General features: G+C 42.3%; 1 protein-coding gene across 4 annotated transcripts in view; it reads right to left on the reverse strand.

Moving 5' to 3' along the window:
- The window catches only part of CFAP47 (cilia and flagella associated protein 47), a 548331-nt gene that overhangs the window by 402149 nt on the left and 118816 nt on the right, over positions 1 to 27366 (reverse strand). For 3 of the 4 annotated variants that reach the window (XM_056556159.1, XM_056556156.1, XM_056556157.1), the window contains exon 28: positions 4460 to 4557. In XM_056556159.1, the coding sequence (XP_056412134.1) occupies positions 4460 to 4557 (98 nt within the window). The remainder of the gene's footprint in view (positions 1 to 4459; positions 4558 to 27366) is intronic. The other variant, XM_056556158.1, reaches the window with a different exon arrangement.

Below are 27366 nucleotides of genomic sequence, written 5' to 3' on the forward strand. Positions count from 1 at the left end.
TGACTATAATTCTAGCAGGAAATTTTGCAACCTTGTTATTATGAATGAGTAACTCCCCTCAGATGTAAAAGTTCTTCTAACAAGTACGGTAAGTAGTTGAAACGGTTTGCCAAAGATAATGTTTTTAAGGGTTTGCAAAGCTTCTTTGCTGACTGCACATTTTGGAAGAAACAATGAACAAAGGAGAGTGAAATAGAGACTTGATGTAAATGGGACATAGAGATAGTGAGTAAAACTGGAGAAGAGAATTTGGATGCTGGATTACTGGATTTGCTTTAAAATGTTTTCATTTGTAAATTAAACAGGACATAACTAACTAACAAATAAGTAGAAAAACGAATTCAGTGATCAATGTCCAAGCTTAACATGTTATTATTGATTACAATTGTCACTTGGAAATGGAATGAAACTAAAATTATAAGAATACTCTATATGCACCAGATGCCATATTTATAAAGCAATATCAAGACTAATACATTGCCCTTTTAAGACCGGGATTACTTTCACATTTGAGACTTTTTTTCCTCCTGGCATTTTGAAAGATGCCATAAAAGGGCTTTATTTTTGTAGGACCAATTTTGTGGGTCAGTGCCATTACAACATTATTCAGTTTGTGGACCATAGCAATCACGCTTGCAGGGGGGCCATTCAGGCACCTGTCATTTAGCCCTTTAAGTGCTGCAATCGCTATTGTTAACAGAATTTAAGGGGTCGAATGACCAATATCAGCGATCGCATTAATGTTGTTCATTTGCAGCCAGCACCAGCCATGTATGGAGTTTTTGTGTGACCAATTGTACTTTGTAATGGCATCATTCATTTTACCATCAAATCTACAGGGCAACCAAAAAATGTATTTTTTATGGTGGGAAATTGACAAGAAATCCACAACTGTGCAACTTTTGTGGGGCTTATGGTAAAACTGACATGTTCTACATATTCTGTGGGTCAATATGACTAAAATGATAACCATCTTTACACACCTTTCTATATTACTTTTCACTCCTTAAGGATGAAGGCCATACAAGTACGCTCCTGCATCCTGGTACTTAAGGACCTAGAGAGTCCCTGTATGCTCTGTTCCTGTTACCGCAGTTTGAAGCATGCTCACAACCTGAGCACGCTTCATACCCGGTGGGTCCTAGTTGCTATCAGCAGCCAGGACCCACAGTTAAAACCTACATAAATTTGGTTTTGCCGAAGATTTTGTTATTGAATGACTGATATCATTACAACGTAGTACTCACAGTATGTGTAAATGCTTATAAAACGTAACTTTTAATAAAGTTGGTTAAAATGTAATTCATAGATGAGACCCTATAGTGATACCAAGTGAGTGGATACACACAAAAATAATATTTATGGTACAGTACAGAGAGTTGGCACAGACAGGTAAGTACCGGTGGGACCAAAGTGGGTATACCAGGGGGAAGGTCTGTATGTCTGACCCTACTCTGACCCCTAGTCAACTCTTCTTGACAAGTGTTACACACCTTGAAAATGGCGTCCCCACACAGGAACCTGGCCCTAGTTGATTCTGTTATTACCCGCAACTCCCTTGTTTCATCGACCTATTGCAGTGGAATCCTCAAAAGGGGATTAAGCAACCATTGTGCCGGGTCAGTGTGGGATCTCCCTGGGATCACGGCACCACTGTGTTTGTTCCCCTACCCACTGGCAGTAAGGTCCTGCTGCCTTTAACTGAGCCTTATGTGCCCTTATCCGGTACCAAGAGTAGTTGCCTTGGGCCTGTATGCTCAGTGTTGTGGGTTTTTATTAAGTAACACTGTGGTATATATATTTTGAAGCATTACTTTTTTCATGCATGTTATGTTATTTATGCTGGCTTCTCCTAAGGTGTTAAATGCAAATACTTATGCTAAATAGGGGAGATGTGTACACTTACAATCCAATGATAACTTATATTGGATACATGTAGCTATATTTGTTACCAAATCCATCTTGACTACAATTTTTTGTGACAAGTGACCCATTAACAATGTGCGTTTTTATATGACTGTTATTTTTGCACCGCACTGTTTAAGTTAAGTGATTCTGCTTTTCTGCATTGTCATCACTGAATATTCCCTTTCTTAATCCCCTGAGGATTCCATCGCAATAGGTGGATGAAACGCATAGTGAGTTGAGGGTAATAACAGGATCAAATAGGAGTAGGTTCCTGTGTGGGGCCGCCTTTTTCAAGGCGTGTAACACATGTCAAGAAGGGTTGACTAGTGGTTAGATTAGAGTCAGACATCTAAACCTTCCCCCTAGTATACCCAGTTTGGTCCCACCGGTACTTACCTGTCTGTGGCAACTCTCTGGCATTGTACCATAAATATTATTTTTGTGTTTATTCACTCACTTGATGTCACTATAGGGTCTCATTTATGAATTACATTTTGAACTACTTTATTAAAAGTTAAGTTTTATAAGCATTTACTCATACTGTGAGTACTGTTTTGATGCGGAGGAACCTCTGAGCTTTATTCTGATAACAGCACTATATCAATTAGCACTGTACATACTGTCATTACAAAGTACAATTGGAGACTGAAAAAACAAGCCCTTAAATGGGTCTGTAGGTGCAAAATTTAAAGCGTTGTGATTTTAAGAAGGGGAGGAGGAAAAAAAATGAAAACTGGCCTGGTCTTAAAGGCCAAAATGGGTTTGGTCCTTAAGCGGTAAAAAAAAAAAAAACCTCAAACTCTTGTAACAAAATTTGTATGTTTAAAAATTTCCTCCTCTGACCCATATAACTTTTTAATTTTTTCCCACATACGGAGCTGTATAAGGGCTCATTTTCTTCACCATGATCTGTAGTTTTCATCTGTACCACTTTTGTGTCTACGTGACTTTTTGTTAACTTTTTATAATTTTTTTTCCTGGGATGTGATATGACCTCAAATCAACAATTTTGGACTTTGGTATTTTTTTTTTTAAGTTTACCCGGTTCACTGTACAGGATCATTAACATAATATTTTAATAGAGTGGACATTTCCACAGGCAGGGATACCAAACATGATTTATTTTTATTTTATTTTTTTATGGGAAATAGGGAAATAGGAGATTTTTTTTTTTTTTTATTGGGGGAGGAGGCTTATTTACTTTACTAAGTCAGACCAGAGAAAAAGACCCTATGATGATGGCAGGAGGCAGGTTAGAAGACCTCTGGCCGCCATCTTGGTTTATCTGATCAATATGGTTGTGCAACGGGCGATCAGATCAGCCAGTCGATCAGTATTGATCAGAGCATCTGAGGTGTTAATGGCAGACATCAGTGTGATCACTGATGTCCGCCATTACTGGCAGGTCCCTGGCTGCTGATAGCACTCCTGCACTCTGGCAGGACTCAGGACCTACAGGTACATCCTGGTGCGCTAAGTACCTTTGCCCAGGGTGTACCTGTATGCCCTTGCATCCTCTAGGAGTTATTCAGGTTGTAAATCAATATTTTCAAAAGGCCCCAAACAAGATAAAATTAACAAATCAACATGCCATTAAAAGAAATCTGTCACCAGTGTCACCTGCACTAACCTGTCGGTACCGACAGATAGTGCAGGTGACACTGATGACAACGGTACTCACCTTGTCCCGATCCGTGGCTGACATCTCCGGTAATCTTGTCCGTTAGCTCCAGCTCCGGGCAACCAGCTTGAGGCACGGGCAGAGCTTAGTGACGTCACCGCTGCTGTGAGACCCAGCAGAGAGCAGCAGTGGCTTGGGGCATGGGCGGAGCTTAGTGACATCACTGTTGCTGCTCCCTGATGGGTCCTGCTGCTAGTGACATCACTAAGCTCCACCCCTGCCCCAAGCCGGGTGCCCAGAGCTGGAGCTAATGGACAAGATTACCAGAGATCCCCGCTACGGAACAGGACAAGGTGAGTACAGTTGTCATCAGTGTCAACAACAGGTTAGTGCAGGTGATATATTTACTTTAAAGGGTTACTCCGTTCCCCAGCGTCCAGAACTCAATGTTCCGAACACTGGGTGCGAGCTTTCGTGTTCACGCCCGCCCCCCTCATGATGTCATGTCCCGTCCCCTGAATGCAAGTCTGCGACCTCACAAGGGGGCGGGCGTGTACACAGAAGCCCGCATCCAGCATTCGGAAAATTGAGTTCCGGACGCTGGGGAGCGGAGTAACCCTTTAATGTTTTTTGTTTACAACCTGGATAACCCCTTTCATTTAGGAAAATGTATTGATATCAAAGATCAATGTAGGTTATATTTTATTGTATTTGCTAATCTCTCTAGAGTAGGGTTTATACATATTGTTAAATATTGATTACTGATAGTTATTGATTATCACAAATAATCATATCCCATCACTATATAATCCTAGAGAATGGCATACATAATTCTACAGATTTAATACTACACATAATAAAAGCATCAACAACCAAACTACTGACTGCTAAAACATATACATTTCCTGCTAAAAAAGCTTAAGGAAGTACCACTCTTTAAGATGACTTGATCTGTGCGGTGATAGGCTAGGTATGGGTAAACAGTAAGTATGCAGTTTTCAGCCACAGCAGCAACTTGGAGATGAAACCTGAAATTGAAAAAATTAAGAATGTTATTGTTGAGGTCCAGGTGTGGTCCTTCATTAAAAAGATTCATAATATATATATATATATATATATATATATATATATATATATATACAGTGGTCCCTCAACATATGATATTAATTGGTTCCAGGAGAACCATCATATGTTGAAACCATCATATGTCGACTACATATGTCTATGTAAAAATAATAATTGGTTCTGAGGCCTCGGAACCATTGTATGTTGAATACATATCTCTATGGGAAACTGCTAATTGGTTCTGGGATGACCATTGTATGTGGAGTGTATGGGGAGTGTTTTACAAACCAGGGTGCCTCCAGCTGTTGCACAACTACAACTCCCAGCATGCATGTACAGCCATTGACTGTTTGGGCATGCTGGGAGTTATAGTTTTGCAACAGCTGGAGGCACACTGATAGGGAAGATGCCTGCAGCAAGATGCTGCAGGCTATTGGCTATGGGTGCACTGGGGGGCGGGGCTTAGACAGAGCTCACAGTGGAAGCCTGGGTGAGTTAGCAGGACAGCATGTGAGTAACAAGAGGCAGAACGGGGCACACGGGGACATTAAACAACCATCTGTCAGTTGCTGAAGTTGTCAGCGCTGTCAGATAGCTGTTTGTACGATGGCCCCGACACACAGCAGCATCATATGTCGAGGCTGCCTTCAATATACGATGGGCTCTGAGAGGGCATCATATGTTGAAATTATCATATGTCGGGGGATCACTGTATATATATATATGTATATATATATATATATATGTATAAAGCCTGATGGGCTGTGTTTGTGCGAGGGGCGGAAGTAATTATCGCTCCCTGCACTTCCAGGTGGGGCTCATTGGGAACAGGTGGGGGCGTGTGTATATAACTTCCCCCTCTCCTACAGGGGTGGAGCACGTGTCGTTTGTGGAATCTCTGCTTCCTGTGGCAGGCTGGTGTTTGAATCTCCCACAAAAACCTTCAGAGCTGCTGCTCACGGTGCGAAGGCCTCGCTGATCATGGGTCTGGGGTGGTGCAGGCGCGGCATCCTGGCAGCTCCGCTGGCTGTCTTATCTGGGGATGCTGTGTCTCACTCTGATTATAAGGTAATATTGGGCAGGTATGGTTCTGGCTGGCTCTGCCCGCAGCGGTAGTGGGGGCCAGGAGCGGCAAGCAGGTGAGTTAAATCGGTGCTGGGGGTGGTGCGGCCTCAGCATTTCGCGCAGCCCGCTAGCTGCCTCATGGCGACATGTGGACCGCCCGCCACCCACACAACTACAATTGTCTATGCCCTTGGGACAGGTTGCGGCAGCTGCCCAGTCCTCGTTAGGCGGTCCTGTCAGCTTGTCTGCTATCGTTAATCTAAAGTATAGTGTAATGCTCTGCGGAGGGTTGTTTCAATATAAAGTTTGCTGTATACAGTGTGGTGCAATGCTCTGCAAAGAGTCGTTTCAATATAACTTTTGCTGTGTGGTGCGGTGCTCTGCGGGGTATACGGTGCCCTTGCAGTATACGGTACAGTGTAATGCTCTGCAAAGGGTCTCGTTACAATATAACATGTACTGTATAACGGTATAGTGCAGTGCTCTGCAGATGGTCTTGTTACAATATAGTATACATGATATACAGTTATGGTGCAATAATCTGCAGATGGTCTTGTTACAATATAGTATACATGATATACAGTTAAGGTGCAATGCTCTGCAGATGGTCTCATTACAATATAGTATACATGATATATAGTTAAGGTGCAATGCTCTGCAGATGGTCTCATTACAATATAGTATTCATGATATACAGCTATGGTGCTATGCTCTGCAGATGGTCTTGTTACAATATAATATATACTATATACAGTATAGTGCTATACTCTGCAGATGGTCTCATTATAAACAAACTTTATACAGTTAGTGCAATGCTCTGCAGATGGGATGGTTTCAATACAACATATTATATAGGGCATAGTGCAATGCTCTGCAGAGGGTCGTTACAGTTAGCATGTCCAGTGTGGTGCAGTGCTCTGTGAAGGGTCTCGTTGCAACACAGGGTGGCATTTACTGTTTGGTGTGGTGCAATACTCTGCAGAGGATCACGTTGCAGGGTAGCATATGCTGTGTGTGGTGATACAGTGCTCTGTAGACTGTCTTGTTTCAATATAGTATATAGTAGGGTGCAATGCTCTGTAGAGATATAACATAGGCTACATCCAAATAAATCATAGTATACACAGTGTTATTTGCACTTTCATGGTATCCATACGGTTCATACGCTTGGTTTATTATGGGCATACACGCATTACTGGTACAAGGTGCACACGAGTAGAGCATCTTCACGGTTTGATAACTCCATGAGTTTCTTATTGTCCGTACTCTCATGGTTAATTCATACGCTTATGGCACACTGCTCGTACGCGCTTAGTATGTATACAGTTTCATGTGCTAATATCATTATATCCGGTACATATACTCACTGACGATACATTCACAGCATTTATACTGGGCAAACTGGTTTATGCTGTTCACCTCATGGTTATTCTCTCACTCACTGGTGTTTTACACGGTCCACAAACTTGGCATTAATGCTGTTCACATATTCTTGGCATGTTCACGGTCTTACGTTCTTTCTACCATGTTATGTTCATGGCAATCAAACACCTCGTAATTATCACTGGTTCATACGCTCAAAGTATCATTCGGTTCATATGTTAATGGTATTTCATACTGGTTACGGCAGTATACTGCCTATAGCAATTATACGGTTCATACACTCATGGCAGTTATAGTGGTCACACTCTCACGGTTCTTAAGTTGTTCACATGTTCACCGCAGGGCTCATACGGTTCATACGCTCATGGCGGTTGTATTGGTTGCACGGTCATGGTTTTGTTGTTCACGCGTTCACCGCATTCATACACGCAGGTTTTATACGCTCATGGCAGTTACATTGGTCACACGGTTATGGTTTTGTTGTTCACACGTTCATCGCATTCATACACGCAGGGTTCATACCCTCATGGCAGTTATATGGGTTACACGGTCATGGTTTTGTTCACCGCATTCATACACGCAGGTTTCATACGCTCATGGCAGTTACATCGGTCACACGGTTATGGTTTAGTTGTTCACACGTTCATCGCATTCATACACGCAGGGTTCATACGCTCATGGCAGTTATATTGGTTACACGGTCATTGTTTTGTTGTTCATCGCATTCATACATGCCTAGTTCATACGCTCATGGCAGTTATATTGGTTACACGGTCATTGTTTTGTTGTTCACACGTTCACCGCATTCATACATGCAGGGTTCATACACTCATGGCAGTTATATTGGTTACACGGTCATGGTTTTGTTGTTCACATGTTCACCGCATTCATACACGCAGGTTTCCTATGGTTCTCACACATAGTGACATGCTGTTTCGTGCAGTTGTGGCCACGCGCTCATAGCATGTTCAAAGCATTATACTGCTCATAGTACTCATACCTCATAGCGTCATACCACATATTAATTCGTAGCACATATGCTCGACGCTTATACTGCACATGTACTTGTAGCGTTTATACTGCACATACACATGGCCTACATCAGGCACATACGCTCTTAGCATTGATATCGCAAGTATACTCATAGCATTATACTGCTCATAGTATCATATCACTATACGCTCATAGCATTTATACCACATACACGCTCATTGTATTCATACCACAGACATGTTCACGTCATGTATATTGCACATAGAATTGTAGCAATACACTACACGGACATTCGTAGCATTCATTCTGTACATACGATGGTAGTAATTATTATGCTGACACGTTGTAGTACTTATTCTGCGTACATGTAGCATTCATTCTGTTATGTTATCTGCACTAACATCCATAGCGTTTACTGTACATGGGTAATGGTATTTATTCTGCATGTTCATCCATAGCGTCTTCACTACACACATGCTCCCGTAGCTTTTACTGTACATATGTTTATAGCATTCATTCTGTGTATTCGTGCATAGTCTTTTATACGGAAAGTTCACTCAGGTTTGTCAGGATGTAGCCCTATTGCCTGACTCCTCTTCAGGTTAAGGGGTCAATGTCGGTTGCTACTGACTTGTTCAGAGCAATCGCATTGTTGTTTATTGTCATGTCCTGCAAGTTCTCAGGTCAGATACAACCTCCTATGTTGTATTTCACGACTAAGTTATCAGTTAGTTATAGAACACATATTCAACTATCCGGCACAGGTACTCGTTCAAGGGTGGTCATCATTTTAGTGGCACTAATCGGCTGTTCAATACCCGGTCACCTGACTCGTTCCTTCAGGGGTTGAATCGCGGTTGTTACTGACTCACATTCAGAGCAACCAATTTCAGGAATAGTCACAATGTTAACCTGTTGCCTGACTCCTCTTCAGGTTAAGGGGTAATGTCGGTTGCTACTGACTCGTATTCAGAGCAATTTTGTCGTTGGTGTATTTGTTATGACCTGACACGTCAGATCAGATACAGGTCAGATACAACCTCGTCTGTTGTATTTCTCGATTATGTTATTTCGTTATAGTACACAGATTCAACTCTCTGGCATAGTTGCACGTTACGCTCATAGTCTGGTTACGTTCATAGCTTTATTTTTTTTTGTACTCCACATGGGTAATAGTTTTTCTGCATTTCCATCCTTAGAGTCTACACTACACATATGCTCCCGTAGCTTTACTGTACTCATGCTCATAGCTTTCATACTGCATATTCGTGCATAATGTTTATACGGAAAGGTTATACAGCTTTGTTAGGATGTTGCCCTATTTGCCTGACTCCTTCAGCTTAAGGAGTTAATGTCGGTTGCTACCGACAAATTTTCAGAGCAATTACATTGTGGTTCATTGTCACGACCTGAGACGTTCTCAGGACAGATACAGCCTCCTCCGTGGTATTTCATGACCACGTTATCAGTTACTTATAGTAGACATATTCAACTATCCGGCATAGTTGCACGTTGTCTATCTTTTTAGATATATGTTAACACTTTATTTTCTAGGCATGTATGAGGTACTCATAATGATGTTAGAGCATAAATTCATAACGTTCCTTACGTTTTCACGGTACTTACGCTCCCAGCTTGTGTATGATACATGCACCAGTACACAGCATTTATTGCATACTACCATAGTTGTATGCGGGTAGGTTATGTGCATTCATTCCTAGTGTTGAATAGCAGTTGCACCTCTGGCTGTACATATATTTACAAGACACAATTACAGTATTCATATGGTGCTTACATTCATTGCAGATATATCGAGCACATATTCTTAAACCTCCTACGTCTGCAGGGGGGGATGCACCACATAGGTTATTGTTAGACATGTCTCAGAGCAATAACATATTGAGTAGCGACTTGTAGTTGGGTATACTGTTAGCAGGTTATGCCGCACATACGGTTAACATGTTTCATGTGGTGCACACAGGGGAGGTAGATCCTTTGCTTAGGGTATTGGACACAATTGGTCATTTTTGTTACTGACACGCCTTCAGAACAACACGCCAGCTTCATACAGGTATCTTATCATGAATACTCATGATGTTACCCTGTTGCCTGACTCCTCTTCAGGTTAAAAGGGGTAATGCCAGTTGCTACTGACTCGTTTTCAGAGCAATTTTGTCGTGTTATATTTGTTATGACCTGACACGTTTTCAGGTCAGATACAACCTCGTCTGTTGTATTTCTCGATGACGTTATAATTTCGTTATAGTACACAGATTCAACTATCTGGCATAATTGCACGTTTTCTTTTAAGGAGGGCCAGCATTTAGTTGCAGATATATTCTGCATTTAATACAGTTTCATGACTCATTTCTTTAGGATCGGGGATTGAATCATGGTTGCTGCTGTCTCATTTCAGAGCAATTTATTTGACATGGTTATGTAGGTAATCTGACACGTTTCAGATAGTATACAATCTCAATATGGCATTTCACACTTACGTATTTGAGAAAAAAAAAGTGGTTTACAAAGACCTGTGACGTTTACAGGCACAATGATTTCACAAAGACCTGTCATGTCTACAGGCTCGATGGTTCCGCGGGGACCTGTGACGGGTTCAGGCACGACGGTGTCACAAAGACCTGTCAGGTCTACAGACATGATGGTTCATCTAAACACTGGTCAACCCTCCCTTATCTTATTCCTTCACTATAGTGCATGCCCTCTATAGGCGTGCCCTCATTGCGCGGTTATGGCACAACTCAGACCGCTATGCTAGGGTAAGATCTTGTATAGGTATGTAGGCAATCTTTCCTGTCACTAGTACACGTATGGAGCCCCGATCACAAATATATATATATATATATATATATATATATATATTAAAATAGTGCTGGTTCTCAAGGACTGTGAATAGGGGAACCGTATGTGTGGAGGAAATGGGGGAGGGGATGGTAAAAGATTTAGCCTAAAATACCCAAAAGCACACTTATACAGAGTTATAAAAATACATTTATTTGAAAAAAAATAAACATGTAACATTTAAAATATCCAGAAGTGGATGCCAGCTATCCACTCTGGTGTGGTTGAAAAAGGGGTTAAATGAGTAAAGCATAAGCATAATAATATGTAAACTTATGCGATCATAGTCATAAAGATTAATAGTTCATAGACAGCTGTAGGAATGTTCAAAGTATATACAGAAGTGCTGGAGCCTCTGGATACCGCGCCCACTGAGGGACGTTTGTCCTGTACAATTAGTGTGGCGTGGCACAGCGGTCGGCAAAGATGGAAAACAAGAAGCGCTGGAGCCTCTGAATACCGCACCCACTGGGAGATGTTTGGCTTGTGAAAGTTATGTAGTGCAACACGGCGGTCGGTAAATGAATGAAAATATTGAAGTGCTTTAGCCTCTGTATGCTGCACCCACTGAGGGACATTCCTCCTGTAAAGTTATATAGCGCGACACGCCGGTCGGCAAAAATAGTAAACTGGTCCACTCACCCGACCTCACGATGATAACCAGGAGGAGAAAGGGGGATCCTCTGCAGCCTGTAGTAGTTCGCAGCCTGGTGCGGCGAAGTCTGCCTGTGGACAGACAAGCCGTTTAGACCAGCAGTGTCTGCTGAGTAGAATCTCGTGGGGGAGCGCGCCAGCCAGAAACAGCCAGAAACACCTTTATTTTATTTTAAAGTTGTCGCCTCCCACATTGGCTACTAAACGTGCCACGGGGTCAATACAAGGGGCTGAAGAGAAACTGCATGGACAAATTTGATTTCGAGAAGGAAGCCATACGACTAATGGATAATTTTAAAGAAAAACAATATCCAGAACAACTACTTACAAAATCATTAGAAAAAAACAGAGCACAAAATAGGGAAGAATATTTTGAGGAGGAAAATTGTAAAAAAAGAAGATAAAATAATGAAAATCTACTGTTCAACAAGCAGTATAAAAAAGTTGAGCAAATCATCAACAAATACTGGCTGTTTTTACAGCAAGACAAGACTTTAGCTTCAATTCTCACTAAAAAAGCCAGAATTGAATACACTAATGCACCAAACCTCAGATTAAAAGTAGCACCAAGCACAAAACAACCACTAACTGATAAGCATTTGAAAGATCATACAAGTCATTACTACTAGAAAAACTTTCAACTGGACAACTGTACTGAAGCTTGCCAGCTTCCATCGCTGAATATACATCGTATCAAAACAGCATCATTGGAGCATGCTCCCCCACGAGGACTCATAAGATTTTACGCAGCAGACACTGCTGGTCTACACAGCTTGTCCGTCCACAGGCAGACTTCGCCGCACCAGGCTGTGAACATCTACAGGCTGCAGAGGATCCCCCTTTCTCCTCCTGGTGATCATCGTGAGGTCAGGTGAGTGGACCAGTTTACTATTTTTGCCGCCGTGTTGCGCTATATAACTTTACAGGACGAACATCCCTCAGTGGGTGCAGCATACAGAGGCTCCAGTGCTTCTATATTTTCATTCATTTGCCGACCACCGTGTCGAGCAACATAACTTTCACAAGACAAACATCTCCCAGTGGGTGCGGTATTCAGAGGCTCCAGCGCTTCTTGTTTTTCATCTTTGCCGACCGCTGTGCCACGCCACACTAACTGTTCAGGACAAACGTCCCTCAGTGGGCGCGGTATCCAGAGGCTCCAGTGCTTCGGTATATACTTTGAACATTCCTACAGCTGTTTATGAACTATTAATCTTTATGACTATGATCGCATATATTTCCATATGCTTATGTTGTGCACTTGATTCCTCATTTAACCCCTTTTTTAACGACACCAGACTCCTGCATAAGTGTGCATTTGAGTATTTTAGGCTAAATCTCTTACCATCCCCTCCCCCATTTCCTCTACACATACAGTTCCCCTATTCACAGGCCTTGAGAACCAGCACTGTTTTATTCATTATTTTAAGCATATTTGCACATTTGGATGTAACCATTAGGGGTCTACATCGCACTGGAATTCTCGGATGAACCACAGATTGAGTACACCCAAAAACTTTGTAAATATATATATATATATATATATATTTATATTAGGGTGAGAAAAGAACAGAGGGAGCACTCACGGTTAGGGAGAAATGCAGATGGTGTCTTTATTCTGTAGGCGGTGCGGTGCATGAACTTCCAACAGGATGCCACGGACCCGCGAACAACAGGTAAACAGCTGCTTTCGCACTGATTAAGCAGTGCTTCGTCAGACCAGCCTCTTCCGGCACCTGGGCGCAGGTAAATACACCTCCCTCACCCACGTCACAGAAGAGGGTGTTACAATACAAGATTGCAAAAAGGTACGTTAAAACAAACAAAGAAAAACAACTAATATTTCTTCAAGGCAATCTATAGCATAAATCAGACAAATGCATTAATTTCTAATCTGTCATTGAGTCCAAGCGTTAGTCTTGAGGATCCAGATCCCTTCTTTTTTCAACAAACTGTTAGATATGTTCATGCCACTCGCTGCATTAACTCTTTCCATTCCTAGAAATTGCAGTGTTTTAATGTCGCTATTATGCACTTCCTTTACATGCTGTATTAATCTAGGGGAACCTTTTCCCGTTCTAAGGGAATTAACATGTTCCTGAAATCTAATATTTCTAATATCTAAAATCTATGACAAATGCAGTGAATGGCATAGACATCAAACATCAAACATTTGTGCGACAACAAACAAAGTCCCTCTGTGGTTTCCCAAGGATACAAACTTGTGAGTATAACAATAGTCACACCAGTTACAACTGCCACATTTATAGGTCCCTTTTAACGTATGCTAAGATAACCAACTCTTTTCTGGCAAGGTTTAAAGGCCACTTCTCACCAGAACATTTTTAAGGTTTTTGGATTTTTTGAAGGTTATAAAGGGACGGTTAGTTGACCATTGTTTTAAATCTGGATTGTTTTGTAAAAGGAATCAGTTATTAATTATGGCCTTCCTAATCTTATCGGCAACCGGGCTGTAAACAAAGGAAAACAAATAATGTTCCTTTGCCTTATCTGATTTTGATGGTTTTTACGGAATTTTTTGTTTTTGAGTAATTTGCACAAATTGCATGCTTTAAGATAAGCTTTATTCAATATTTTTTCATGGTACCCTCTTTGTTTCAGTCTGTCCTGCAACTCTCTAGCCTGCATTACTAAATCTTCCTCACGGCTGTTTATTCCCCTGAGGCAGAGGAGTTGTCCGTAGGGGACCGCTTTTTTCACATGTTTTGGATGATAGCTTTCGTAGTGCAGTAGTGAGTTGCAGGCCGTGGGTTTTCAATAACCCTGAGTTATGAACTCGCCTTGCGACAAACTGACTTTTACTTCTAGAAATTTGAGTTCCGATCCCCCAATTTTCCAAGTGAATTTGAGATTTAGATCATTTTCATTGTTCAGGGCAGACACAAAGTCCACAAAGGTGGACTCCGTGCCTGTCCAAGCGATGAAAATGTCATCCATAAATCTATGATAGCAGGCTATAGATCCAGTGAATTTGTTTATTTCCGAGAAGATAAACTTTTTTTCTAACATAGCCACATAAAGATTCGCTAGGGTGCAGGCCACTGGTGTCCCCATGACCACGCCTCCTACTTGAGTGTACCAGTCGTTACTGAATTTAAAGGCATTACAGGTAAGTACTGATTTTAAGGAGTCGAAGACAAAGTTAATAAAATTTGGGCTTTTATCAGAGCCCTCCAGGAATTCTCTAATAGCCTCTACACCTTTATCCTGTGGGATACTAGTGTAGAAGCTTTCGATGTCGATTGACACCAAAATACATTGTGTTGGTACAGAGAGATTCCAGAGTGCCCGGAGGAAATCATTTGTATCTTTCACTAGGGCTGGGATCTTAGATAGGAGAGGATGAAGCAACCAGTCAATATACTGGGAAAGGGGTTCCGTTGGAGTCCCCACCCCGGAGACAATAGGTCTCCCGGGTGGGGACTCCAACGTTTTGTGAACCTTAGGGAGAAAATACTGCTTCTCTGGGGTTATTCAGGAGCAACTTTTCAGCCAATCTTTTGGAGATAGTACCTCTCTCGACGTAGGAGCTTAAATGTGTTTTTATCCTACTGTTTATTCCGACAAGGGGGTTACCAGTTAATTTCCGATAGTGTAGGGGGTTGTTTAGCTGTCTATTGGCTTCTTTTATATAATCCTCCCTGTTCATGAAAACTATATTCTCCCCCCTCGTCGGATTTTTTTTTACGATGATGTCATCCCTTTTTTGCAGCTTCTCGAGGGCAGATTTTTCCCCTCTAGAGAGGTTGTCAGCATCTTTGGGGTGACATAGGGCTTTTATCTCCTCAAGCACCTTTTTTTTTTTTTTTTTTTTTTTTTTTTTTTTTTTTAAAGAGGTCCAGATTACTACCCGCCAATAAGGGCAGGCAGAATGTGGATCATGCCCCTCCTGTGAACTCAGGAAATTCTATGAATTCGGTATCTCCACTGCCCACTCCTCCCTCCAAATCAACTGGGAGAAGATCCATCATAGCAAAGAGGCAGTCTAGTTCTGCCTGTGGAGCATTGTTAAACACGCTAAACCCTAAAGGTCCTATGCTTACCAGGACCTCTCCTTCAGCTCAAATTTTATTCTTTGCCTCTTTATTGGAAAATAATTTTTTGAGGTTGATCTTTCTAATGGCCCGGAAATGATCAACCTCAAAAGCAGTTTGATCAAATTCCTCCACTAGACAAAAATGTAGCCCTTTAGAAAGAACTTACTTAGTATCATTGTCCAACACATAATTTGACAAATTAATAATTTTAAGGTCGGTGTCCGTACCATCCGTACTAGTACGAATGGGGTATAGGCCTTCCAGGAGACCATCTTGCGCTTCTGGCCTCCACTTTTTTCTCCTTGACCTGGACCCTCCACTCCTCGTATGGCCCCTAAAGGGGCAGCAGTAGCTCCTTCTGGATGCCTCCAGGTATTCTTTGGGTTTTCTTTAGAGGGGCTTTTAGTGCTCTTATCCTCAGACCCACTTGACTCAGAATCCGTGGTCAAAAAATCTGATTTTCGACGCTTTTTCTTATTTTTATTTCTCCATTGGGGATGTCGTTTAATTGGACCTTTTGAAAAGGAGAACACTTTTTCCGAGTCAAAGTCTGACTTGTCCCTCAAAAATGTATCTCTCTTGATGTCCTTGTGGGTAGCTTGAAGTATGGTCAACTTTTGTTCCACGTCGAGAGAGGTAATATCTCCAAAATTTTGGCTGAAAAGTTGCTCCTGAATAACCTCAGAGAAGTAATATGGTACTTCCTCCCTAAGGTTCACAAAACATTGGAGTCCCCACCCGGGAGACCTATTGTCTCCGGCGTGGGGACTCCAAAGGAACCCCTTTTCCAGTATATTGACTGGTTGCTTTATCCTCTCCTATCTAAGATCCCAGCCCTAGTGAAAGATACCAATGATCTCCTTCGGGCACTCCGGAATCTCTCTGTACGAACACAATGTATTCTGGTGTCAATCGACATCGAAAGCCTCTACACGAGTATTCCACAGGATAAAGGTATAGAGGCTATCAGAGAATTCCTGGAGGGCTCTGATAAAAGCCCAAATTTTATTAACTTTGTCTGTGACTCCTTAAAATTAGTACTTACCTGTAATGCCTTTAAATTCAGTAACGACTGGTACACTCAAGTAGGAGGCGTGGTCATGGGGACACCAGTGGCCTGCACCCTAGTGAATCTTTATGTGGCTATGTTAGAAAAAAACTTTATCTTCTCGGAAAGAAACAAATTAATTGGGTCTATAGCCTGCTATCATAGATTTATGGATGACATTTTCATCGCTTGGACAGGCACGGAGTCCACCTTTGTGGACTTTGTGTCTGCCCTGAACGATGAAAATGATCTAAATCTTAAATTCATATGGAAAATTGGGGGATCGGAACTCGAATTTCTAGATGTAAAAGTCAGTTTGTCGCAAGGTGAGTTCATAACTCAGGGTTATCGAAAACCCACGGCCTGCAACTCCCTACTGCCCTACGAAAGCTATCATCCAAAACATGTGAAAAAAGCGGTCCCCTACGGACAACTCCTCAGACTCAGGAGAATAAACAGCCGTGAGGAAGATTTCGTGATGCAGGCTAGAGAGTTGCAGGACAGACTGAAACAAAGAGGGTACACTGAAAAAATATTGAATGAAGCTTATCTTAAAGCATGCAATTGTGACAGGAATTAATTACTTAAAAACAAAAAATTCCGTAAAAAACATCAAAATCAGCTAAATTCAGATAAGGCAAAGGAACATTTTCTGTTTTCCTTTGTTTACAACCCAGAAGCCGATAACATTAGGAAAGCCATAATTAATATCTGGTTCCTTTTACAAAACTATCCAGATTTAAAACAATGGTCCACTAACCGTCCCTTTATAACCTTCAAAAAAACCAAAAACCTTAAAAATGTTCTGGTGAGAAGTGGCCATTAAACCACGTCAGAAAAGAGTTGCTTATCTAAACATACGTTAAAAGGGACCTATAAATGTGGCAATTGTAACTGGTGTGACTATTGTGACAAGAGTTTATTGAAAAAACTAGGGATCTGGATCCTCAAGACTAACACTTTAGGTAACCCAGGACTAAATGACAGATTAGAAATGAATGCATTCGTCTTATTTATGCTATAGATTTCAATGAAGAAATGTTTGTTGTTTTTCATTGTTTGTTTTAACGTAACTTTTTGCAATCTTGTATTGTAACACCCTCTTCTGTGATGTGGGTGAGGGAGGTGTATTAACCTGCGCCCAGGTGCCGGAAGAGGCTGGTCTGACGAAGCACTGCTTGATCAGTGCGAAAGCAGCTGTTAACCTGTTGTTCGCGGGTCCGTGGCGTCCTGTTGTTGGAAGTTTATGCACCGCACCGTCTACAAAATAAAGACACCACCAGTATTTCTGCATAACCGTGAGTGCTCCCTCTGTTATTTTCTCACCCTATTGGATGAACTGCATCTTTGCTCTAGAGAGGTTGTAGCACGGGAAGACTATATATTGAGTGGGACCCCAAAAGGGTACCTGCTACTGTTGATAGAGCCCGTACTGGTGATACTTGTGTCTATATATGGCAGTTGCCAATCCCTGTCATATATATATATATATATATATATATATATATATATACACACAGCTTCACAGTACACCCCATGAAGATTCTTGTCAGTAAGCTCAATTAGGACCCAAACTTAAAACATCTACAATAGACCAGTACAAGTCCATGTGCAAAAGTACTAAGTAAAAATATCTGCTAAAAGAGAAATTAGCGAACAACATAATGCTGACGTTGTACTACAAATAACTGTAAAAGAATGTAAAATTCAAACAACATTTCAAAGTCTCTGCATTGCATTGTACTGCTTTAGAAGTTCCATAAAATGTATAGTTGTTCACTAAAATCCTGGCTATCACAAGTCTTTTTCCTGGGCTTTCTGTAATGGGAACAGCTTCAGACTTATATTATGGTAGACACTCCTTAAAATGAGGTATCACTCCCCTAAATCTGTGAAGCGGCTGTGCAGTTATGAAGTAAAATTACGATATGCTAATGCAAAAGAAAGTAGCAATGGGGGAGTTCCCATTGCTCTTTTAGTTACTCTTAGTGAAATAGATACAGTTCAGACACTCACTCGCTGTGTAGTAAAAATAAATAATTCTTTATTCAAATGTATTTAAAAATTTATAACATTGCAGAAACTCTAATGGACAAATGAAGACGCCTGTACAGACCTGCACAGTTAAATCTGTTTAACGCAAATCAGACTCATCAGATGTTCAATCTGATGAAGCATAAAGGTATGTCCTGGTGTGCTAAGTACCAGCTGCCCAAGTACCAGCTTAATATTTTGGCAGAGGTTTTACAGATGATCAATCAGGTGTATGGGACACACATGCTGCCGATGATGGCCCTGGTATTGGCAAGATTAGAGAAGTTGATCAGATGGACCACTTAGACTCATGATTCATTTTTGCTCTTATGATCTCCAAGGAAGCGTTTCTTTTCCTCCACCCTAATTACCCCACCTGATATCATATGTAGTACTTGCGATATCAATTTTTCTGCCACTCTATCTAGCTAATGTGTGCAATAGCTGCACAGTATGACCTAAGTGCAATGTGAACCCCCCCCCCCCAATGTTATTTCATGTTAAAAAATGCTTTATTGCTCTCAGTTTTTTCCATATGTTTACAGTAATGTTATGTGAACTGCTACTTGAAAATCCATCATGGTAAGTGAGAATGACGGCAATGAAGTGCTGCCTCATCATTGCATGGATTAAGATTTATTCTTGTCTACTGCATTTTAAATGTAAATAGCTTGTAATTATCATACTTCATGACAAATCTATTAAATGTGAGGCTATTAATAAGACAGCATTACAATCCATTAGATATATGAAAATTGAATAGTCATATTGCAATACGAGCACTGCTGAAAATATGCAATGAACTGACAAAAATTAGATTAAATGAGCAGATTAAGGAATTTTGCACAGGTCTTTCTCATTCACTTGATTTGAAAAAATGTATTAATTTACTGCTGTATATTAAAACTACTTTGTAACTTAGTTAGCATTCTAAGGTCGAACAAATTAACTTAATGGTCTTCCAGATAGTTATACTTAAAATGAATGACTATAATAATATCCAAGCAAAAACTGCTATCTAAGAGTGTAGCCAATATGTTTAGTATCAATAGGGGTGTCTATGGGAGCAAAGCCATTTCTTTTTTGAGCTACATTCTACTTCAGAGTATCATGATCCACCTATTTAATACTAGTTTTTATACTATGTGAAAGTATAATTTACATTTGAAATTACTATTACTACTGCTAGGTAAGTGTAGTGTTTTAAAAAGAGCAGCATATTACTAATGTTGAAGCCAATTTGTACTTTCAAAAGATTTTTTTTAAAACGGCATGGTTTGGTGAGTGATTTTAGTGCACTCACTGCTGGTATTGAGCTCACTAGAACCCCCCTTCATGGTGCACAGCTTTCTAATTATGCCGATTTCAAGGAGCAGGACAATAGCTGAGATGTTTGCCAGCAGTACTAATGCTGGCACTTCTTTACCCTTAATTGTTTGGCCAATCACAAAACAGCACCTACTTCTATCTTCTACGCCTTGGCATAGTGCAAAAGAAAGTACACTGGCTAGAACAGGCTGGCACTGTGCTGGGGAACGATTTATACTACACTACAATGAATGGCAGGTGGAGAGGGAGAAATGATTACTGATGCACTGTGTATGCAAGGTGCTTTGTATGCAGAGATAAAATAAGCAGCAAGCCTGAAGACTAAAGGGAGGGGGAGATCACATTCACGAGACAGTACCATGTAAATACAGAGACAACGCTCCATAATTGTATGTGTGATCAGAAATGATAGTGTCTTGTTCTTAGTAACAGCATGGGCCATCTGAAGGATGCAGACAGGCTTAACTTGCAGCTTAGCTTGCAGGCAGGGCTGGTGAAAGGATTTTTGCCACCCTAGGCAAAAGCTAATTTTGCCTCCCATTGACTCTGCCCATTAGCTAAGCCCATTAACATGCCCCACCTTACTACTAGGGTGACACACTGTAGCAAACCTCTTCTTTATGTAATCACCTTACCACTAGGGTGACACACTATAACAAACCCCATTCTCATATATTCACCTAACTACTGGGGTGGCACACTGTAACAAACCCCCCTCCTTATATATTCACCTTACTACTGGGGTGCCACACAGTAACAAACCCGCTCCTCATGTAATCTCCTTACCTTACTATTGGGATGACACAAAGGTGCAGATTTCTTCAAACACAACTCGACTGTAGTTATTACATGTGACCTCGATCCCGGCTCAGTCCTGCCTCCTCCACAGCATGACCAAAGGTCCTTCAACCACTATCTCTCCTATCCTGCGTTGACCCCTAACATGTGACTGGTCACATGATGGTGAAATCATCAAAGGTCTTTTACCAACACCATCTAGAAGGCTGGTATGAGAAGGAGCCAAAGGGAGGGGTAAACCTACTTCTAGGGTGGATCCTGCAGGACTTGAGCCTGCAGGTGGTGCTGTACTCCTCTATCTGGCTGCCCATGAGGAGCACAGCACGGTCACACACATACTCAGTAAATAATTACTATGCATGTAATTTTAAGTGCTGCGTTCCTGATGTCCAGTAAATAGAGGAGCGCAACACATCCGGTGCTATACTTACAGCCACAGATGGCGCTTTCATCAAGGGTGAGCTGTAGGCAGCCGCTTACTCTGCCTATGACTTGCAGGTACAAAGCCCAGGATCTCTTCTGCACATTCTAAGCCCCATCCCTAGTTCCCATGTACTGCCTAATTTCTATGCTACTAGAGACAGGGTGGACCTCACAATAGGCAGTTGACAGAATATTGCACAAAGGTGAGTTACCTAGTGGCAAAGACTTTGCAACTTCTCTTCTGGGGTAAGGAATAATTTTTGAGAAATAAAGTGATTTAAAAATATGTTAGAAATCACATATGGGGGTATCAAATACTGAGTAAGAGTGGTGCAATTGCCCATAGCAACCAATTAGATCCAGTTAGATTCCTTTTTACATTTTTAAAAAGGTTTTGGAAACTGAAAGAAGCAATTGGTTGTTATGGGCAACTGCACCACTCTCCCTTTATACAAGTTTTAATAAATCTGCCCTTAAATGGAGGGAAGTTGTATTAAACAATTGTAATCATATAATGCAGATATCCTAGATTAATTAGAACACCCATTAACCCCTTCCATATTAAAAGTTAAAATTACCCCCCTTTTCCCAAATTCCATATAAAAAAATATGTAAACATAATAAAAATAAACATATGTTGTATTGCCACGTGTGCAAATTCCTTAAAGGGGTACTCCGGCCCTAATACATCTCATACACTATCCAAAGGATAGGGGATAAGATGTCTGATCGTGGGGTCCCACCGCTGGGGACCTCCGCTGGGGACTTGCGCACCCACCTTTGTGAGCTCTCAACAGCACTGGAGGCTCTGAGTGTGCAGCGTGACGACGAGTGAGTATTGTGACGTCATGACTCTGCCCCCGTGTGGCATTGGATGTATTAGAGCTGGAGTATCCCTTTAACTATAAAAATATAACATTAACCTCTTAAGGACGCAGGGCGTATGGATACGCCCTGCATCCCGAGTCCTTAAGGACGCAGGGCGTATCCATACGCCCGTGGGAATTCCGGCCCCCACCGCTAGCCGGTTGGGGACCGGAGCCGGATGCCTGCTGAAATCGTTCAGCAGGCATCCTGGCATATCGCCCAGGGGGGTCATTATGCCCCCCCATGTCGGCGATCGCCGCAGATCGCTGGACAATTCAGTCCAGCGATCTGCGGCGATTCCGGGTCAATCGGGTCTCCAGTGACCCGGTGACCCGGAATTACTGGCTGTTCGGGGCCGTCTCTGACGGCCCCGAACAGCCAGAGCCTGCAGGGGTGAGGTGGCACTGATGCCACCTCACGATCGCCCTGATTCGTCGGCCGGATTACCGGCCGACCAATCAGGGCGCCTGCTGCGGGCGTCACTCCCGCACCCACTCCGCCCCTCTTCTGGAGGACGTGAGCGGGTGCGGGAAGACGACCCCGGGTGCTGGGGACCCCGATCCCCGGCGTCCATGTTGGGATCGGGGCCCCAGGAGCGACGGCGGCGGCGAGGGACAGTCCAGCGATGAAGCAACAGCAGGAGGTGAGTGACAGCCTCCTGCTGTTGCTTAGCAACAGCTCCCAGCATGCAAAAAGGGCATGCTGGGAGCTGTAGTTATGCAACAGCAGGAGGCAGACCACCACAACTCCCAGCATTCCCTTATGGGCATGCTGGGACTTATGGTTTTGCAACAGCTGGAGGCACATTATTTCTATGGAAAAGTGTACCTTCAGCTGTTGTATAACTACAACTCCCAGCTTGCACAAACAGCTAAAGTGCATGCTGGGAGTTGTAGTGGTGCATCTGCTGGTTGCATAACTACAACTCCCAGCATGCCCGTTTGCTGTCGGTGACTGCTGAGAGTTGTAGTTTTGCAACAGCTGAAGGCACACTGGTTGTGAAACTTAGAGTTTTTTTTTTTACCTAACTCAGTGTTTCACGACCGGTGTGCCTCCAGCAGTAGCAAACTACAACTCCCAGCAGTCACCTTACACCATGCACCGTACATGCTGGGAGTTGTAGTTTTGCAACAGCTGGAGGCACACTGGTTTTGAAACACTGAGTAAGGTCACAAACTCCGTGATACATAACCAGTGTGCCTACAGCTGTTGCAAAACTAAAACTCTCAGCATGTACAATCTGTCAGCGCATGCTGGGAGTTTTAGTTTTGCAACAGCTGGAGGTCCCCCCCAATGTGAATGTACAGGGTACACTCACATGGGCGGAGGCTTACAGTAGGTATCGGGCTGCAAGTTTGAGCTGCAGCAAATTTTCTGCAACAGCTCAAACTGCCAGCGATAAACTACTGTGAACCCCCGCCCGTGCGACTGTACCCTAAAAACACTACACTACACTAACACAAAAAATAAAATAAAAAGTAAAAAACACTACATATACACATACCCCTATACAACCCCCCTCCCCTCCCCAATAAAAATGAAAAACATCTGGTACGCCATGGTTTCCAAAACGGAGCCTCCAGCTGTTGCAAAACAACAACTCCCAGTATTGTCGGACAGCCGTTGACTGTCCAGGCATGCTGGGAGTTTTGCAACAGCTGGAGGCCCCCTGTTTGGGAATCACTGGCGTAGAATACCCCTATGTCCACCCCTATGCAATCCCTAATTTAGGCCTCAAATGCGCATGGCGCTCTCACTTTGGAGCCCTGTCGTATTTCAAGGCAACAGTTAAGGGTCACATATGGGGTATCGCCGTACTCGGGAGAAATTGGGCTTCAAATTTTGGGGGGTATTTTCTGCTTTTACCCTTTTTAAAAATGTAAAGTTTTTGGGAAAAGAAGCATTTTAGGTAAAAAATTTTTTATTTTTTTTACATATGCAATAGTCGTGAAACGCCTGTGGGGTATTAAGGTTCACTTAACCCCTTGTTACGTTCCCCGAGGGGTCTAGTTTCCAAAATGGTATGCCATGTGGGTATTTTTTGCGGTCCTGGCACCATAGGGGCTTCCTAAATGCGACATGCCCCCAGAGCAAAATTTCCTTCAAAAAAGCCAAATGTGACTCCTTCTCTTCTGAGACCTGTAGTGCGCCAGCAGAGCACTTTTCACCCCCATATGGGGTGTTTTCTGAATCGGGAGAAATTGGGCTTCAAATTTTGGGGTGTATTTTCTGCTATTACCCTTTTTAAAAATGTAAAACTTTAGGGAAACCAAGCATTTTAGGTAAAAAAATTTTTTTTTTTTTTACATATGCAAAAGTCGTGAATCACCTGTGGGGTATTAAGGTTCACATTACCCCTTGTTACGTTCCCTGAGGGGTCTAGTTTCCAAAATGGTATGCCATGTGGTTTTTTTTGCAGTTCTGGCACCATAGGGGCTTCCTAAAGGTGACATGCCCCCCAAAAACCATTTGACGCTCCTTCCCTTCTGAGCCCTCTACTGCGCCCGCCGAACAATTAACATAGAAATATGAAGTATGTCCTTACTCGAGAGAAATTGGGTTTCAAATACAAGTAAAAATTTTCTCCTTTTTACCCCTTGCAAAAATTCAAAAATTGGGTCTACAAGAACAAGCGAGTGTAAAAAATGAAGATTGTGTATTTTCTCCTTCACTTTGCTGCTATTCCTGTGAAACACCTAAAGGGTTAAAACGCTTACTGAATGTCATTTTGAATACTTTCGGGGGTGCAGTTTTTATAATGGGGTCATTTATGGGGTATTTCTAATATGAAGACCCTTCAAATCCACTTCAAACCTGAACTGGTCCCTGAAAAAAAGCGAGTTTCAAAATTTTGTGAAAAATTGGAAAATTGCTGCGGAACTTTGAAGCCCTCTGGTGTCTTCCAAAAGTAAAAAATCATCAATTTTATGATGCAAATATAAAGTAGACATATTGTATATGTGAATAAAAAAAAAAATTATTTTGAATATCCATTTTCCTTACAAGCAGAGAGCTTCAAAGTTAGAAAAATGCAAAATTTTCAAATTTTTCATCAAATTTTGGGATTTTTCACCAAGAAAGGATGCATGTTACCACAAAATTTTACCACTATGTTAAAGTAGAATATGTCACGAAAAAACAATCTCGGAATCAGAATGATAACTAAAAGCATTCCAGAGTTATTAATGTTTAAAGTGACAGTGGTCAGAATTGCAAAAAATGGCCGAGTCCTTAAGGTGAAAAAGGGCTCAGTCCTTAAGGGGTTAATTAAACCGCATGGTCAACGGCGTATACATAAAAAAATAACAAAGTCCAATATTTTTCTTAACTTTGTATACCCTAAACATTTTTTTATAAAAAGTGATCAAAAAGTCCAATCAAAACAAAAATAGTACCGACAAAAACTACAGATCACGACGCAAAAGATGAGCCCTCAAACATCCACGCATACAGAAAAATAAAAAAGTTATAGGAGTCAGAAGAGGACATTTTTAAACATCCTCATTTTCGTGCAAAAAGTTATAATTTCTTAACAGAAGTAAAACAAAATCAAACCTTCATTTTAATTGCATGAACCTAAATAATAAAGATAAGCACCGTATTTATCAGCGTATAACTTTTTAGGCTAAATTTTTTTGCCTAAAGTCTACCTGCGTGTTATACGCCAATAAGCCGCTGCAGTGCAATGATTTAAAGTGGGCGCTTTAAATCAATGAACTGCAGCGGCTTTGCAGGTGCAGAGACCTGCCGTTGCTGCCGGCTTCTCTGCCCCTGCCTGTCCTGGGGTTTAGAGCCCTGCTGCCGGCCCTTCTCTCCCCCTGGCTATCGGTGCCGCTGCCCTCTCTCTCCTCCTGGCTATTGGTGCCGCTGCCTCATTGCCGGCGCCGATAGCCAGGGGGAGAGAAGCGGCGCCGGCAATGGGGCAGCGGTGCCAACAGACAGGGGGAGAGAAGGGGCAGCGGCACCCATTGCCGGCACCGCTGCCCCGTTGCCTCCCCCATCCCCGGTTGTATAATTACCTGTTGCCGGGGTCGGGTCCGCACTGCTTCAGGCCTCCGGCGTGCGTCCCCTGCATCGTTGCTATGCGCTGCGAGACGCAATGACATCACTCGTCATTGCGCCGCGCCGTGCAGTGCATAGCAACAACGCAGGGGACGCACACCGGAGGCCTGAAGCAGCGCGGACCCGACCCCGGCAACAGGTAATTATACAACTGGGGATGGGGGAGGCAACAGGGCAGCGGTGCTGGAAATGGGTGCCGCTGCCCCTTCTCTCCCCCTGGCTATCAGCGCCATTGCCCCATTGGCCGATAGTCAGGGGGAGAGAACGGGCAGCGGAGCAGATAGCCAGCGGGAGAGAAGCGGCGGCAGCAGGGCTCTAGACCCCAGGAAAGGCAGGGGGAGAGAAGCGGGCAGCGACGGCTTTTCCTGGGGGCTGCCTTTCCTGGGGGCTTCTGCGGGGTCAGAAACAGTGTATCGGGGTATACGCATGCACACACATGCACCCTCATTTTACCAAGGATATTTGGGTAAAAAAATTTTTTTACCCAAATATCCTTGGTAAAATGAAGGTGCGTGTTATAGTCCGGTGCGTGGTATACCCCGATAAATACGGTAATCATTTTTACCGAAAAGTGCTCTACGTAGAATCGAAAGCTCTCAAAATTTACAAAATTGTGTTATTTATTTTTTTTTATTTTGCCCCACAAAAATTTTTTTCTGGTTTTGCAGTAGATTTTGTGGTGAAATTATTGATGTCATTACAAAGTAAAATTGGTGGCGCAAAAATAAACTTGCCCTCATATGAGTCTGTAGGTGGAAAATTTCAAGCGGTATGATTTTTAGAAGGAGAGGAGGAAAAACTAAAGGTCCTTAAGGGGTTAACATAAATGTTTGTTTTGATAACTGTATATTATTAAAATGTTTCTGCTAATGTCCATCAGCCGTCCTTGTAATACAAAGACAAGCCAGCCAGAATGGGAACCACTCGTACAGAATGGCTCCTAGTTCTGGCTTATAGAGGGAGTCTCGAGCTGGGGGCCCTAATCGACAGTTTGACGACCATATGCCTTAATAGAGCAAATAAAAAGATGTTGTTTTCATAAAACAAAACCTTTAAACTTTGTACTGTGATGTAAATGTGGCACTATTTGAAGGCCACAACTGACATCAGTCAAGCATTGGTACAATGAAAAGCAAGCATCCACAGCCGTTTGCCCCACTAAGGCATGCTGCCATAAAATTTTAGAACTTTTTATCTGT

Source organism: Hyla sarda, chromosome 2, assembly GCF_029499605.1.
Source record: "Hyla sarda isolate aHylSar1 chromosome 2, aHylSar1.hap1, whole genome shotgun sequence".
NCBI classification, from domain to species: domain Eukaryota; kingdom Metazoa; phylum Chordata; class Amphibia; order Anura; family Hylidae; genus Hyla; species Hyla sarda.